This window comes from Rhopalosiphum maidis, chromosome 1 (genome assembly GCF_003676215.2).
Source record: "Rhopalosiphum maidis isolate BTI-1 chromosome 1, ASM367621v3, whole genome shotgun sequence".
In the NCBI taxonomy this organism is placed as follows: domain Eukaryota; kingdom Metazoa; phylum Arthropoda; class Insecta; order Hemiptera; family Aphididae; genus Rhopalosiphum; species Rhopalosiphum maidis.
The window spans coordinates 38,471,801-38,490,940 of record NC_040877.1 but is presented as its reverse complement, the minus strand read 5'-3'; the positions used below and the strand labels follow the sequence as shown (position 1 = coordinate 38,490,940).

The 19,140-nt window shown below is 26.4% G+C and overlaps 1 protein-coding gene and 1 pseudogene across 2 annotated transcripts in view; one reads left to right on the top strand and one right to left on the bottom strand.

Annotated features, from left to right (window-relative positions):
• Positions 1–4,729: 4,729 nt before the first annotated feature.
• LOC113560878 lies at positions 4,730–7,797 on the top strand (annotated as a pseudogene).
• Positions 7,798–9,292: 1,495 nt separating this feature from the next.
• The window catches only part of LOC113548841 (cyclic nucleotide-gated cation channel alpha-3), a 102,470-nt gene continuing 92,622 nt past the window's right edge, over positions 9,293–19,140 (bottom strand). Inside the window, exons 6-13 of one of the 2 annotated variants that reach the window (XM_026949925.1) lie at positions 14,036–14,050; positions 12,281–12,421; positions 11,794–11,946; positions 11,571–11,708; positions 11,321–11,500; positions 11,050–11,221; positions 10,839–10,960; positions 9,293–10,751 (exon numbers count right to left, since the gene is read on the bottom strand). In XM_026949925.1, coding sequence (XP_026805726.1) covers positions 10,516–10,751; positions 10,839–10,960; positions 11,050–11,221; positions 11,321–11,500; positions 11,571–11,708; positions 11,794–11,946; positions 12,281–12,421; positions 14,036–14,050 — 1,157 coding nt within the window. In that variant the 3' untranslated portion in view covers positions 9,293–10,515. The remainder of the gene's footprint in view (positions 10,752–10,838; positions 10,961–11,049; positions 11,222–11,320; positions 11,501–11,570; positions 11,709–11,793; positions 11,947–12,280; positions 12,422–14,035; positions 14,051–19,140) is intronic. The other variant, XM_026949926.1, reaches the window with a different exon arrangement.

Below are 19,140 nucleotides of genomic sequence, written 5' to 3'. Positions count from 1 at the left end.
TGTATTTCTTTTTATTAACATGTTAAATTTAATTTAAAAAGATTTCTTTTTCTTTTAAAGGCCGCGATTTAATTAGTTGTCCTAGTTTCAAAACAACTATTATTTTAAACTTTGATAACAATACAAAAAAAAAAACTTTTTAATTAATAGTTAAAAGTGAAGGATTATTAGTTGTTAATGGTATTGCGTGATGAATATATAAATAGGTGAACGGAGGCGTTTCACTTCACAAATTTTCATTGTCAGTCGAATTCAAAGTTTCTATCTTATTAACAAATCATGACAAACTGCAGTAGTGCTATTAAAATGTACGAAAATAACTTTATTGCATAAACGGTATAATGAGAATAGGGAGGTTGTTTTAGTTGGGGTTGTGGTTATTTTTAGAATTTGATTATTAAATCGTTTTTTTCATCGTGTAAAAGTATAAAAAACATGGTGTATATAAATATTGTACAATTGATTACCATATCATGTATATATATATATATTATCATGTAAGAATCATGTTACGGACTCGTGGAGTACATCGATATATGTAATTTTAATGACAAACGTATACTTAATATTAAGCAGATTCTGATAGTAATACACTTGTTAAGTTGACGTTTCAATTTGATAAACATAATCATTGTTGGAAGTTTTAATATTGTATAACATTGATTGTATCATATATAACTTATATGTGTGTATAATTAACGATCTGTAAGTGTATACTCTTTTTATAATATCAGCGAAGTTAACATTAATTTAGTACTTGTACATTTTATATTTATTTTTGCAGTTAAATAAAGCGTAATCGTGGAATTAACATATACCCACAGATTTATATGTAGAACTAGATAGCAAACTCCCGCTATCAGACCTGATCTATAAATCGACGACCTATAAATATTAGTGGAATATACATGCTACGACGTGCACTAAAGTGCGTTACGAATGTGTTTGATACAATTATGCGTACCCAAAATTAGGTGTCGCTGGTTTACACCAAAAATTACCTTACCGTTATGCGCCAAATTCAAATTATATGGTTTTAATACTTGGGACTTCTTATTATTTCACATATTATTCTTAATTACTTAACACTAATAAATGTAATTAGGTAGGTATTTTGTATTTAGATTTTAGACACTGAATATAATAATAATATTATTTTGTTTATTTTACCTATATTTTATTCCTAAAAACTAATACAGTTATTTGGTGTTTGCACACTGAATATGCGTATAATATAATACTAATTATTATGTTTATTAATAAAATAAAAAGTATTAATTTAAAGATTATTGTATTTACTATTATTATGTATTGCAATACATTGTTCTGATAACAATTTGTCATTGCTGTTGAAATTGAAAAAAAAAACTGAAAAACAGTTGAAAGTAGGTAATAAAATAAAAAATATATTACCTACCTATAAGTACAAAAGTTTAAATTAATGGAAAAAACCGAGAAAAATATGATTGACAAATATAAACGAAACTAAGAATTAATTATAAAATACCAACAAGATGAAATAAGTAAATACGAGTTTGCAATTTTTGTGTAGATTAATAGAATTATGCCATCTAAATTCTAATTTCTATGTTATTAGATAAGTTCATTACACAAATACAGTAAATTCATTTTTAGTATTAGGATTACCATGCTTATTTAACGGAAAAATATTATTTAAAAATGAAACTTCTTGATGGTTTGTTGCATAAAATGCAACCTATTATTTTCACGTGCATTTGACATAAATTATGTAGATATAATATAGTATCTATAATTATTGATAAAGCATCTATGTTATTTTTTCATAACTTGACCTATAAAACAAGGGATATATGATATTATTATTAAATTAATCAGTTATAAAAGTTTGCATGACTATATTAATAACTGTAGTCTAATACATCCATTTAATTATGAATTTCAAAATGAATAATTTAATTATAAAATTTTAAAACATAAAATGTATCGCCTTAGAAAAGTATATAAGTAATAATTTCTTCACATTTTATCGTGTATATGTTTAATGGGTACCCTTTGGAAAGCTACTAGAAAACTTTTCCATATCCGTAACCCACCACCTACCTTACGCAACGACGATGGCAGCTGGGCTACATCTGAGCTAGACCAAGCAAACATCTTCGCAAAACATTTAGCTAATACATTCCAACCACACCATGATATTCTATCTCAAAATAGAATCAAATACATTGAAAATGTTCTCTCCTCTCCTCTGCAAATGTCCCTTCCTCCCCGAGCCTTTTCTCCCGGCGAAGTTGAATTTATTATAAAAAAAATTCCTTTAAAAAAATCACCCGGTTCATATTCCTTACTCAAATATACAATTCAATGATCAGACTATCGTACTTCCCAATCCTATGGAAATACTCCACTATAATTATGATCCTTAAACCTAATAAACCCCCGAACTGTCCTTCTTCGTACAGACCGATAAGTCTTCTCCCGATCCTATCAAAAATATTTGAAAAGCTTTTATGAAAACGTATCCTACCCATAGTCACTGATGCAAATATACTACCCAACTCTCAATTCGGATTTCGCAATAGCTATTTTACCGTACACCAAGTACACAGATTAGTTGATAAAATCTCTTACGCATAGAGGAAAAACCTTACTGTACTGGAATCTTCCTCGATGTTTCCCAAGCATTTGATAGGGTATGGCATGCAGGTTTACTCTATAAACTAAAATACCTATTACCCAGTCACTACTACTTAATCCTAAAATGCTATTTAGAAGACCGTTTTTTCTCAGTGCGTATAGGCTCTGCTATCTCCCCTTCAGCAGGAATTAGTGCTGGTGTACCACAAGGCGCAGTTACTGCCCCTCTACTTTTTAATTTATTCATCTCTGACCAATCTAACACAAACCAAACCCTAGTCGGTGATTTTGCAGATGATAAAGCTATAGTAGCTTGCAGTGTAGATCCTAACTTAGCTTCTCTCTATGTTCAAAATCATCTCCACCTTCTTAAAACATGGTATAGAGAATGGGGAGTAAAAATGAATGAAACCAATTCCACCCATTGTACTTTTACTCTTCGACACAGCACATGCCCGACACTATTTCTTAATAACCAAACCTCACCTAATGCCCAATGTGTACGATATCTTGGAATTCACATCGACCGTCGATTTACTTGGGCACCACATATCAAATGCAAAATTGTCGCACTTAATAACTGCTTTCGTCTCCTACGACCATTATTAACTGCCAAAAAAATAAAACTACCTAACAAACTATTAATTTATAAACTACTCCTAAGACCCAAAGAATTAAGTTAATATGTTTAATGTTGAAACATACCTACTTCTTATAAATTAAGATAAACTATAATTTATTTTTTGATAGCTTCAAGCGCTAATTTTATTATTTTAGATTCTAAGCGGAGCGACCAATGTATTGATTTTACAATAATATATTTTTTTTGTCTATCATCACATTTTGAAGCAGTAAAAATACTTCAATTTTCACGGAGGGTTTCTGATAGTAAATTGGATCTAGTTGGTACTTTGGGGAGTCAAAAGTAAACATTTTTATCTACAATACTTTATTTTAATTAAGAAAAACAAAAACAAATTAAAGAAAACGGGAATTTTCACATTGAATTAGTTTTCAACAAAATTGATTTATTTTTTCTCTTGTTTTTTATTTGTTTGCAGGTGATTTTTGTAAATATAAAGAATATCATTGCAATGAATTCAAAGACATTGACTTTTTTAAGACTTATGGGCTTATATCAAATTGTAGATCCTAATAATGTTAAAATGTATGGTTATAATATATATCACATCGTTATTATGATTTTTGTATCTTTCTTGTTCGTTGTATCGATGTTGTTTCCTATAGGTCTTATTTATTTAAGAAATGATATAACCGCGATTATGTACTACGGTGGATGTTTAAGTAATTTCATGTTATGCTGTTTCAAAATATTCAGAGTTATGCATTGTTCAAAAGATGTATGGAAATTTATTGATGTAACAAAATATTACTTAACGTCATATAAACACTATAATATTAATGTTTTAAAAAATTGGCAAACTAGACCTATAAAAGTTATATATATATATTATGATATGGTCAATTGTTTTTTTTTCTTGGCTTTTAAGTCTTTATATACTAAATGAATATACAGTTAAAATTAGAAATATCGATGGTTCAGACAGCAATTACCAAGTGAATATTTTTAATATATATTTAATAGCGTCAGATGAAACGTATAACATGTATTTTTTATATTTTATATCATCGAAATAATAATACATATTTGCTACGCATACTTCTCAGTTGCTTGTGATATAATTATAATTTTGATAGCTTATGAAATAAATTCTCGAATCGAAATAATTTGTATAGCATGTGGATCATTGAACTACAATATAATATGTTCAAAAGAATGTTTAAGTGAGTTACTTTTTGTTTCACTTAATATTAAATATAATTAATGATTTTATTACTATAATTTATTTTAGGGATTTAATTTAAAGTTTTCTGCGAATTTATTGTATTAATGTGTCAATGTTTTTTTTGACAAGACTCATAATATAATTCAATAGATATTAGTATTTTTATACAATTATTCGTGATATTTTCACTACGTAGATATTATATTTATTGTGTAAAATACATATTTACAGATACCAGTTTCAATGTAATAAAATTGAAGAAGAGATACGATGTAATATATGATGATTTAAAAATTTTAATTATGGACCACAAAACTGTTATAAGGTTATTGTGTTTTTTTTCATAATTAAAATAATTAAAATGTACATTGTGCTCAATGTAGTTTGCTTATTTTATATGTTATCGATAATTTACTGTAGGTAAGTACTGCTAATTTAGTATGGATTTATAAATATAAATTATCAAAAATTAGTATTCAACAATTTAATATACATGTAGAAATTTTTTTATAATAATGTTTAATCCCAAATTCAATAATTATTAATTTTATTATTGATTCTTATAGAAAGGTACAAGGCTATTATTAAATTTTTCGGCCAGTAATTCTTATTCAAATATTTATAGTATCAAGTTCACACGTAGTTATTCGGTTTGTTGTTGCAATAGTAAGACCAATGATATTCAATTTTTTCTTTTTATGTATCTATATTAATTTGTGTCGTTGTTACCTTAATAAAATGTTTATTTGTTTATCTTTTTCTCCAGTGGTTGAAATATAATAAATTTAAAGCTACACATAAATTAATGCTAATAATTAACATTTATATTTTAATTTTTTAGGATTTTGTTAAAGGCGACTAGGAAGTTCTATATTGTCGATTAAGTTATTTACTGTGCATCCTTTAGTGAGTTTTCAGCTATTCATGATGTGTTATTTATTCGGATCTATGAATGAAAAAGTAATAATATAATGTTTTAATTTTTGTTTTTTATTTGACTATAAATTGTAAAATAATACTATACATTTTTAAACCAAATAGTATTTTACAATATGACATGAAAAATAGAAATAAACTATAATAATATAAAGTAGATACTTGAAAGTTCTACCAAATGTTTATATTAAAATTGTATTATTATTAAAGTATTTTGACTCTGAGCTATTTATATACGATTGTCATTTTCGATTTTTTTTCTTTTTATAATATTGATATTAAAGTTCAGTCAATAGGCTTGAAAATGTAATACAAGGTTCCTCATACGTTGTTATTATAGCCATTTAAAATATTAATGATACATAGGCATGATATTTTTTTAAATGTATTTAAAGTTAAAATGTTGGCAACATTTGTCAAAATCACAAAAATTTGAAAATTATTTTAATCTTCGAATTTTACTATTTAACACATACATTACAATGATCTAGGTACTCAATGATGAGGGATACTCGACATCAACTGTACCTACACCAAAGTGGTTACCTACTTTTCTCTCTTTTTTTAAAATTAAGCTAAAAATGATATTTATATTCTTTATTAATAAATAATATTATTTTGATAACAATAATAATTCAAGTAAATAGTTGTATAATAAAATATATTTATAAGCATTTTTATTTTAAACTTAAAATTATTATTTTATATTTTTAGAAAGATTCAATCATTTTTGCATTGTATAGTAGTAATTGGACTGAAATGGATATGAAATGTAAAAAGTTGATTTTATTGGCTATGAAAATGATCAATTCCAATAATTTAAAACTGAAGTTTACGTGTACCAAAATCGTCGACAAGGAAATGTTTACACATGTATGTATTATATTACATGTTTACACAAGATTAAAATTGAACGTGTTCATTTACTCGTTGTAGAATAAAAATAGTAAACTCAAAACTAAATAAAGTAGCTATTAAGTAGCGGTGAGAATTTCGGGTGGAATAGTTTTCCGAATTTCGGAATATCAGTACTTGGTATTTTTAAATACGGTTCTGTTTGAATTTCATTCATTACCAATGTATGATTAGAGGGAAGTCTTTAAATAAGTCTTTGTAAAAACATTAAAAAAATATGAATGGTAAGACTCGCGTGTATTTGTTTTACTTAAATCAGAAAAGCCTGATGCCAAAATAGAAGGAGGAAATATGTTTTCCTCGCTAATATAAGTGTTCATTAAATAGTCACAATATGATTTTAATTTATTATTATTAGGGCATATTGACATAAAATCTTCAAAAAAACAATCTTTTATTTCTCATGGTTTCAAAAATAACAGTCCAAAAGTATATTTTATCCAATTTATTGTGTCTGAAAAATCGTTCTTATATTCACTAGCCAATCCTCAGCTTTGTATTTGACAAAACCAAGATTGGGTTAGATGTAATTTACAACCAATAATTGTTGAATCTGTCCATATTTTTACGATAGCCTTATGTGTTGGAGTCTCAACTAATTAATGAGAAATTATGGAGAAAATAATTAATTACATTTATTAACAATACAGTGAAATGTAAATGTGTATATTCCAATTGACTCACCTGACAATAAACAAAAAATAAGATTAATATAATGGCCATTCTTCAAATGATAAATTTAAATTAATAGTACTATTATATGATTATTATTTAAATCGGTAGCTTAACAGAAAAAAACATTAAAAATATTTTAAATTTGTAACCAAAATAGTGTTCGGTCTGAAAACGGACATTCCAGAACGGCCGAAAAGTGAACTTGTTGTAAAGGCCAGAAAAGGCCCTATTTTTTGGGTATCGTGCTCTTCTGATTTTACTAGAAAAACAAATGCATACGAGTCTTACCATTCATATTCTGTTAATTATGGACGAAAATTGTCCCGCGTCGGAATTTCAGGTGTGTAAGAATGGAATGAATGTAAAAGGGGTCGTTGAGTAGTCGATGAATTCTCATATATTATAATAAAAAAAGGATAGAACGTGAATAGTATTTCACATATATTTTATGGATACCGTAGTAATGTAGATGATTTGTTCTCCTACACTACTTGACGTCATTTTAAAAATAACTATTATTTTGTTCATACGATCCAAAGTTGCAAGTAATAAATAAGTCGATTTTCGGGTATTGCCGAGATTTTGCCAATGTTTCGTTTTTCTGTCGAATTATAATATATTAGTGCCCGTGTATTTATAGAAAATGAAAATTACTTTAAAAAAATTATATTGTTTTTATCAATGTTAGATTTAGTTTTTGGTTGCAGTTTATTAGTCATGCTATTATTAATTAAATCAATAAATATTAACTATGATATGTTTTTGTTTTTATGTATAGACGATGTGTTTTTGTTATTCCATATTTTCCATATTGGTTAATTATAACCACAATAAAACAAACTAAAATTGTAGTAACGTTTTATTTCAAATGTTTTGATTTGATAATAATTATTATTATATTGCAAAATGTATTTACTTCATTCTAATAATCATGCAAGATTAGACTTCGGCACGTATTTTCTCTTGTATTAACCTGTGTGTTCTTGTTATAGACTATAGTTATATATTATGTGAAATACATTATTAATATTTGCACAGCTGTACTTATATATACTTTACCGTTTATCTAGAAACAGTAGTAACAAATATTTATTTTTAACGAATAAATAAATTCCATCTTTATTGTTACCAGATATTCAAATGGTTTTATATATTTTTTTTATCCTAGACAATTAGCGAACATAAACAAATATTATAACATAATTATACTTTACAGAACTTTAATTTAGGTACACGGTATATTTTTATTTGTTATCGTGTATTTCAATTTTAAACTATACGAGAGTAAAAATGTGTGCTGTTTAATAACAACCATCATATTAATAAGTATACGAAGTATTATTATCCAATGTTTAAGATCTTTAGTATTAACTATTTTATTATATATTTTTTCTAAATTACAAATATCTAAATACTGAATATAAAAAGGAAAAACATTGAATCCAGAAAGTCGCTATGTTATGTTAACTTTCTCGTCGTTAGGTGTAGATATTGTAACGGATGTTTTAAATTTATATTCAAAAGTAAATCATTGTATACAAAAAATCAGTCTGAGAAGAGATGTTGTCTGAAGCACTATTCTTAAAATGTATTTAAATGGCTATTACTAATTTGATTTTCTTATTATATATACTATTTATAGATGATATTTTTAAATTATTTTTTTTTCAAAAATATCGCTTATATTATAATAATAGTTCTAATACTATATTATATCTATATCATAATATATTATTGTGATTAACTTAAAAGTCAATACTAACGCAACATAGGACGGTGTGAATAGGTTTTTGGTAGATTATAATTTGTAAATCGTAAATAATATTTTAAGAACTTTATTTTAATTGTATAATCGATTCATGGTACTATGACATTGTGGAAAATAAATTTAATAATTTAATGGTTAATATACATGATTAAAAAAAAAAAAAAAATAATTGAATAAAAGTTTTAATTTTTATAAATAAGTTAATATAATACTCATAGTTATAAAATTATACAAAGTGTCTTAAAATTTGTTCGCATATTTGTCATTTGTATTATATATAGGTATACATGTACGTAGGCAAAATGTAATTTTAAATTGTGATTTTTCGTCCATTTAGATACATATATATATATATATAAAAAAAAATGTTATTTTGCTAAAAAAAAAACTTCACATTTTAAATAAACTTTACTTGCCTACTTTTTTAAAATTATTATTTAATTAGTTTACTTACGTTTATTTAAATATAACAATTTCAATTATTCATTTATTATTTTAAATGTTATTAATTTTTATCATAATAAATTTTGAGGACACTTTGCATAAAAGTTTTAACTGTATAATAATAATAAAGCAACAAGATAATCAACACTTTTCATAATGACAATAATATAATATATTATTATATATTATTTACAATATATTTCTTCACACATAAAAATTTTGTACAGTATTTCTCTACATGTTATTATTTGCTGACCTAACGTTCATTTAATGACAAAAAAGGGGAAAGCTCATGTACCTATAGCTTGAGTGTTATAGAATACAAGGGTTATGGCAATCTAATGAAAATAATCATGTGTTAAATAAATAATAAGTACTAATATGCATATGGTATATGTTTAAAAAATATATATAAAAAAGCTCAAAGTACATTGTTTGTCTAATATGATGTGTATTACCATTAAATCGTGTCTATTTGAACAACTTTAATAATAATAATAAAAAAAAACAAATACAACAAATACATAATTGTAGGAAATCTAAAATTTGAAAATATAATTACTCGAAATAGAAATTTTGAATTATATATATTATTGATTTTGTTATTCTATGCAGACGACAAAGTCATTGACCGATTTAATCATTTGGTCCCCATAATTTTAATTTTTATCTAATAAACTTTGTATAGAAACTTACTACAATAAATTATAATAAGGGAAAACTCTGCAACTATATAATATATAATTATAACTTTGATAAGTTAACAATTGTTATTGCAAAAAAAAAAAAATTCAAATAATTGGTAAACATTGGTGGATTTCAAATAAATAATTCTTTATTTTTCTAACATTTTACACGATCGGTATCAGTTTCAAAATGCCTTTATTTATATTATGTATTTACATGACATCATGTATTTAGATATATACCTATAATATATATCGTAACTCGTGGATGGCATGTAAATATCTTATGATTGAATTTCTAATAGGTATGCAATACACAAATAGTTTATTAAGTAGAGAAATTGTCATTTATTATTTATTTAATTTGTTAATAACTGTTTAATTTATTATTTCCATCGTTCATTTAATATGTGAGGTTGAAATTTTTTTATTTTAGGTTCTAAAAATAGTTTATTGGGCCTGAATTTTACATGCGTTGTTAATAAATTCATCTATTTATATTATGTGAACCAAAATAATTATAGTTTCCTGGGTTTTATAAATTTCACCCTGGTAATTGAAAAAAAAAAATATAAATACAATTTATAACTCGATATAATATTGACGTCAGTCTTTAGCGCAGATGAATCTGTTTTTTTTTTTTTAATTTAATTGGAAAAATCACTTAGATGATCGACTCTTTATTTCTTTCGTTATCATCACAACTACTATCTGCACTACTTCCAACGTCTTTACAAATCTGCATTTCAATTTCTGCTAGTCTGTGGTCCATATCCCATCGTTGTTGAGTAACTTTCTTATTGAGGTATAAGTTCTCTGTTTCCACTGCTATCAAACGTTCTTGAAGTCTATTGATTTCTGCTTCCAATGCGGACACCATCGTTGCATCTTTACCTGTACCTAATATTAAACACGTATCGTGATTATTTCGTATTATACATCTACAAAAAAACAATTTCGATGAAAAATAATGAAATATATATTCACCCGAAGTTGTGGCTTGTGGTTTTTGAGCATCTTGAACATGGTGATGGTGGTGATGGTGGTGTTCTTGATCTAGAGAATATTTACTAGACAGAGGAGATTCTAAAGTAGCCGCGGCATTCGATCTAAATCAAAACGATATCGTTTTGTTTTATTGGGTAAGTATATTTGGCGCGAGCATAAATATTTTCATGTCACAATACTCGTAACTAACCTGAAACTTGGACTTGCGGTAGGACTAAATGAAGTCCTGTTATTGATGTTACTATTAAATGTAGCCGCTGGCCTTAAAAGACCTTCGCTAGATTGCAACCACATTTCATCTTCTACTTTAATTTGGCTTTCTACGATCCCGGGTGTTGACTTGCATCGCCTTCCGACTAATCCTATACAAATAGAGTAGATAATTGTATTACGCGAATAATTTATGTAGTTATAAACAGTAATACTTAATGTATTCAAACAATTTGTGGTTTTCAACTCACCTTCTAATTTATCGTCTGGACTAGGGTCGGTTTTGTACTTTTCCAGCCGTTTAGTCGCTATTGCCTCTAGTCTGATTCTGGCAGTAGGGTATTCTTTGAGCACATCCCACATATCTTTTTTCGACAAAACGAATAGATCGCTATAGCCTACTGACCGGACTGAAGCAGTCCGCCTATTCCCTGTACAACACGAAGGTGTTGTTACACACACACAAAGACATGCGCGCACTGAACGGATAAAAACATTTACCTGCTGTTCCCATATTAAGTATACTGATTTCTCCAAAATATGACCCTGCTCGAAGTACTGCTAAAACCGACTTGCCGTCGTCGGTGACCACTTGTAGTTTCCCTCTACTGACTATATACATTTCTTTGCCAACTTCCCCTGTATCGAATTGTAATTTGATAAATCCACCAATGATGAAAATAACGTTATAACATTTTAATTAATTTCAAATGACGGTAACTACCTTTTCTACATATATAATCCCCTGGGGAAAACAACACGGGCCTTAATTTCAGCACCAGTTCACAAAGGAATCCTGCTTCCGTGTTTTGAAATATTTCTACCCTTTTAAGCGTATCCAGGTGTACGTTTATTGCGATCTCAGCTTTTAGTTTATCTATAAAAACGATAAATTACACCGAATTATTAATTTTATTAAAGTAAGTTAAATATTATTATAAAAATCAAAAACAAGATATGGCAATTGTATGACACATTGCGTAAGTTATTTTATTGAGATTATAAGTACTATGAGATCTTTTAATAATAAATATTATCGTTTTCTCAAGTCGTTTCCTTTCTTGTTATTATTGTTTACAAGGTTCCTCAATGTTCTATATTCTAATATTAAAACAGTTTATTGTATTTCAGAAGTTATAACAAAACGTGATGTTACTTTCTCACACCATACGAATTTTAATTAAAAACAAAATAATGCATTTAATAACTACCCGGTAAACAGCTAATGGCTTTTTCTTCGTCTGAACATTTTTGCGTTAACCAGAGGTAGTCAAACCATTTAATCACTTTGGTCTGCAAGTGATTCGGTACTCTTCTCATTCGCATGTAAGTTTTAACACCGTCCAATTTCGCTAAAAAAATAACAATTTTAATGAAAATATATAGTGGGAAAATAAAAATATGCTTTTACGATTATGCAATTTATAATTAAATTTGTATTTGACTGATTTATCTATTAAATAATATTATTATATTATCGTACACTTTACACAATGAGCTGAGTTAGCTGCATTTTGATAATTATTACGACAAAATAAAGCTACCCTAGTCTAATATTAATAAAATGTAATATAGTAAAGTATACAAGAATATAATCAATAAACATAAGCGGAATGCATCAAGTAGGTAAAGACATATAATTGTTTGTAATTTTTGTTTACTTTAAGCACCATTAATGCAGGGATACGAGCATCATGCTTGACAACTAATTGGGTATTATATCATATGTCTAATATATGAATAGTTCATACACGAGACAAGAGAAGATAAATAATATAGTATGTATGGCATTGTATGTATATATCTATAATTATTGATATATACATTTGCATTCAAAATATTAGTTTACATATAATAATGATTACAACATTCTTGTTGTACAAAAAAAAAAAAAAGGATTACAAAATAAAGACCATCATCCAATTTAGTTAAATACCTTCCATACGTTTTTATAAAAATTATATAATATATGTAAAATATAATATTTAACAATACACATCATACATCTAGTACCTAATCTATCTATATGTTTATATGCTTTATTATTAAATTTAGAAAAAGAATACAACTAAATAAAATCCTTTAGTGAATTAGGGGTAAAAAGGGTGTTATATTGATCAAACACTCTTTATTTTAAGAAAAAAAGTTTTTATAAATTTTTTTTATTGATCAATATCAGTAAAAAAAAACTATTATTCAATATTTGGTTCAACAATATGAACATTTTTTTTTTTAAAGGTAATAAGAAACAAAACGTTTAGGTTTTCATTTGTAATAAAAATAAAAACATGTTTTTTGTTACATTATATGTGCGAAAAATAAGGGAAAAATAATATCAAATATTATAATCGTATATCATTTTCATTTTTAAAAAATAAAAATATCTTGCAAATGATTTATTTTAGAAATAATTTTTGCTAAATATTAAAATAGTATCCTAACCTTGTCAAATTGTTTTTTTATGGAAATAATTTGAATGACGTATTTTAAGAATAAAATAATATAATAAATATGTACGTATATGTTGACCAAATATAAAAAGTAGAACATATTAACCATCCAGAATACAGACAAATTTGACATCTATGGATAAAATGAAAAGCATAAAACCATTAGTCAAATAAATAATGAGGTTCTGAGGCGTTTATTAAACCGAATAAATAAGACAAATTCTCTAAAAGCATAATATTATTATTAATTTTTGGAATACAACACAGCGTAAAAAAAAATCAACTGGAAATCATATTCAACCAGCTGGTCATATATTTTAGTGATTGAAAAATATGTGAAACTGTCAATTTTATTCAACATAAGGCGGGTAAGATTATTAAAGTAAAGTCTAGATAGCAAACACTATGAAAAAAATATAACGAGTAGATAGATAGAATATTGGACGACAGATTGAAAGAAATACGTTTAAAAATAATAATTTAATAGTTTTGTAAACATTACATGTCTTTACTTACATTGAGCAGTACCATCTGCAAAATAAAATTACAGTCATATTAATGATATAAAAAAAAAACAATTGATTCAGTTGTTTTTATGGAAATATAATTTATATTTTTGTTTACATTCTGTGAATTGAGTTGTCGATGGAAATCTATTCATCTTGATTACATAAGGTACCTGACCAAACCATTTTTAAAATATTTATTTTACTGCTATTCGAATACAAATAATTTTACTTAATTTAAATTTTACTTATTTGTCGTGGTTAATAACTATTATATTTTAATACCTACCTATTAATAGATTTAATTTGTATTTTTAAATGTTATATAATTTTTATTTATTAATACATACCGTAAGATCCTACAATAGTGTCATAATTATATTTATGTGATGATATGAATGGTTTAATAATTAATACACTTGTGGCATTGACCATCATGTACCTAATCATAATTTATTATTAACTCAGCATTTTTGAAAATTGTAAAATCATACATTGACAAAAAAAAAATTTTAATATTTTTCTTATATCCGCTTATAAACGCAATATTTTTGTTTAATCAAATGGAGCTATAAGAAATTATAAATTATCTCGGCTCAGAATAATTATTTCAATTAAATCTTCGGAACACGATATCCAATAATAACACAAACGCGTTTGGCGTCATAAATATCACATATCTATATTATCTTGACTGTCTAAATGAACCGTTGTTGCGATCGCGAAGCTAACGAATACCGGGGTCCGGGGATAACACAGTTATTAACGATGTTCTTGCTTACACTCGCTAGGAGGTTGTGTACACGCATATAGTAGTAGTATTTTAAATTGCAAACGTGTGTGTATACAAAATAAGAAACCGGAGGGGATAAAAAGAAACAAAATACAAACAAAAAATCAATAAACTCTGCTGCAAAGGTTTACCTTAATTCAAAATCGTGCTGCGTGCGAAACGTTTCTTACCTCCACCGTCGCCACGAATAACTATAAACTCCGTCGTCACACGAGCGACTTAATCTAGTTTTATTATGTATATTGTAGTGTACCATATATATATAAACACCGGGTGCACGCACGGATTAAAATCAAGATTTATAGCTGCTCCTGCAGTTAGGGCCGTTGTCTTTGCTTGCACGACCGAATCGTCTCGTACTATGCCTTCTGGATACGATGCGTTTGGAATAATATAATATTATTATATCTTCCAATAATAACGATGTAACATAATAATTATATTAGCCTCTGGGGTACGTTTGAATTGCAGTTAATCCACCTTTTAGTCTCTGTCAAATGTACATCGCGCATCCAAAGCAATAACATGATGATCACAAAATCCTACATAGTTAGTAAAATAAGAATAGGTAGTATTTTATTTTTATGAGTTACGAGTACAGCGTTATGATTGTAAACGATAAATCTTGATTAGAAAACTTTTATCTGTCTATGTTCTTCCATTATTAAAATAACAAATTGTTTGAATACAAAATAGATTTATTTATGTATGTTAGGTAGGTATAGCTTGGCAAGTAGTTTAGCAACATGGCCAATGTGTTAATTCAGATTTTGATTTTAGTATACAGGGTGATTATTTTATCAAACAACACTCATTATTTCAAAAAGTATTAATGTTTTTGAAAATATTTTTTTATATAGTTTCAAATTGTTAAAAAAACAACGTTTTTATTAAAAAAAATTATATTTTTAAATATTTTTATTCTTTATAATTTTTTAAGTTTTTTATTTTTTTGAATGACAATATAGATTTTTAATTTTATATTCCAAAGCAGAATAATTTTTTGAGTATTTTGATACATAAAATTTGAATTTAGGGTGAGTAGTTTATGAGTTATACTTATTTAAAGTTTTGATAAGCGGAGTAGTGGACAAACATTTTGCGGGGTAACCCCGTACCACTCCACTCCGAGCAACTTAACTTTAAACACATATAATTCATGTACTACTCGCCCTAAATTCGATTTTTATGTATCAAAATACTCAAAAAATTATTCTGCTTTGGAATATGAGATTAAAAATCTATGTTGTCATTCAAAAAAGTAAAAAACTTAAAAAAATATAAAGATAAAAAATATTTAAAAATATAATTTTTTAATAAAAACGTTGTTTTTTTTAACAATTTGAAACTTTGTAAAAAAATATTTTCAAAAACATTATTACTTTTTGAAATAACGAGTGTTGTTTGATAAAAGAATCACTCTGTATACGCTAAAAGACATTAGCAATGTTTGCTAGCTTTTAAATTTTTCCCTGAGAAATTGTTTTAAATATTGCTTTATCAGACTAAAAATCACCTACACGATAATCATTAGTCGACGTACCTACACAATGTATTAAAAATATAGTAAAATAGTCCAGATATCGGATATATCATATGTTGTTATATAATCTCAAAGATTTTTTTATAAAATCTAGAATAGCTATGGGATTACACCTATATAGGAGTCTGCTAGTCTGTGTATAATCATAATAATATTGATAAACGATAAACAATTTGAAAAATGTATTTTTGAATTTAATAAATTTAATCAAAGTTACGGGATTGTTGACTGCAGTTTAGAGCTTTTTTTCTATTATTAATACTACAGTATACGACACTAAAATAGACTATCGATCCCTAAAATATCTGTAACTTTCTATTAAATTCGTTATAATGTTTGAAAGAAAAAATACATGGTTTTAGTCTAAAAAAATGTTTAGAGAAAAATAGAAATTAATCTTTTTTGTGGAGAAAAATGAACTGTGAAAATGAAAAAGTGTATCTAATTTTTGTAAAAAAACTGTTCTGCAATAAAAGTTACAAATTATACTTAACGGCAAATAAAAAAAAAAAAAAAAAATGGTGAAAATAAAAGATAAAATAAAATTAAATAAAAAAAATATGGTTTAACCCAGGACTTACAAGAAAAGAAGAAACAATTATGAATCAATTACGTATAAAACGTCTTACAGTAAGTTATCTGATGGCGAAACAAGAAAAATTCACACTTGTATCATATACTGGTATGCAGATTTGAATACACTATCAACACATTATTTCATTGTCATAGAATTTTATAAATATAAGAAAACAAGAAAAAAACATTAATACCCTTTAATAAACTTGACAAAAACTAGGCCCGGACCTTTAATCTAACAGTAATACGTACTTTGAAGTTCTTAAAACAACTGAATGATATTTTGGCGCATAATACCAACAAAAATTCTATAAAAAAAGTATAACATTATTTTACATTGTCTTACACTACGCGTGTAATGCTTGTGCTGTATATTCATACAACTGTTGTTTATATATTTTCACGGATATTATTTGTTTTCATGAATTAGGTAATAATTATGAATGTAAGAGGTTTAAGTAAAAAATTGTGTTTACTCATATTTTTTATGCTCATATCAAAGACTAAAAACTCAAGACATCAGCAACGAAGACTTAATCGTTTTAAATTTCTGATAGCCGTTTTGAATAATTGAAACCTAGCTGTAACCAGTTGCAGGCGCAGGTCCAAGGGGGTATGCCCCCCGTAGACTCAGCCATACAGGTAAAGTTTAGGATGCCGATAAAATACGATACGCACACAGCATTGCCCCCCCCCCCACCGGTAAATTTAGTCTGGATCCGCGCCTGACCAGTTGAGTATATTAAACGTGACTTAATGTGATGTTTTCAGAATGTTTTTGTTTCTTATAACTTAATAAAAAAAATAAAAAAACATTCTAATGTTTTTAACAATAATATGCTGTATTATAATTATACCCACTTGTACATGGTCAACACTAAATATAATATATAAAATATATTTCAGTTGTGAAATAGGTATATACTGTTGTGTGTGTTTATTTTATAAAACTGTATATTTTTATTTTGTTTAGTTCATAATGATATGCAATGTGTCAATTTAATTGAAATTTAAAATCTGGGTAGACGTATAATTTTGGGCGTCACCATTTTTACACTATAGACATTGATAGCATAGTACTAGAACAGGGGTCGGCAACCTGCAGCTCTTTCGATCCTAAGTTGTGGCTCTCTAGGTCTACATGCAAAAATAATTATTTTATTTGTTATTTAAAAATAAAATATATTTTATTATATATATTATTTTACATTGTATTTTTGTGGCTTTTAAGAATATGAAATGCCTGCATAGGCCATCGCAATCAATTAAAATTAAAAGTGTGTTCCAAACTTTCCAAATGCATGAAAAACCAATGCTCCCATTGATGTAACCATAATAACTATATATTATTCAATAACTGTATTATTTATTATTATTGCTAAAATACTTGAATATGTTTCGTGCTAAAAATATTTGTATTTTTTTACACGAATAAATATAATTCCGTGTATAAATTATTCGTTTATCTTAAATTAAAAATCAATTATATATAAGCAAATACTAAAAAATTGAAACAACATTTTTTTGTGGCTCTTTAAAAACTAGAAAATTATATAAATTGTAACTTTTGGATATGCTGTCTCAAAATGTTGCCAACCCCTGCACTAAAGTATAATATTGTTGTGCCTAAATACACTATATTTTCACCGACAATAACACATAGCGTGTTTAATTCATCTTATTTACAATAATGTAAGATCTATATTCAATATAAGAACACCCTTTTAAGATATATCGAAAGAAATATATTTGCCTACTAAATAATATTATTACTTTTTGTTATGCGTGAGTTGAATAACTTTTTGCAATCTTCACTCGTCTTAAGTCTAAACGATAATCTATCGATTGATAAATAAATTAATAGAGATAATATTATACGTCTGTACCTTACATATTATTTTGTTTATTATATATGATTACAACTAATACAAGAAATACATGACGTGTATGTATGAGTTACATGTTATTAAAATGTATTCACGATTTCAAATGAAATATGCGCGTGCACGTTATATTTGCAATTGAAAATATTATGAACAATTTTAACATAAATATAATAAAGTGAGCGTTTATAGTTTTTATAATTTTTCAAGCGTTTCATTTAGAAAAAAAATCATTTTATGATCAGTGTGCTTGAAAATACGAAAATGATTAAAAGCTCTTGGAAACCCTTTTGCGGACCATTAAGTCTCAACTTTTATAA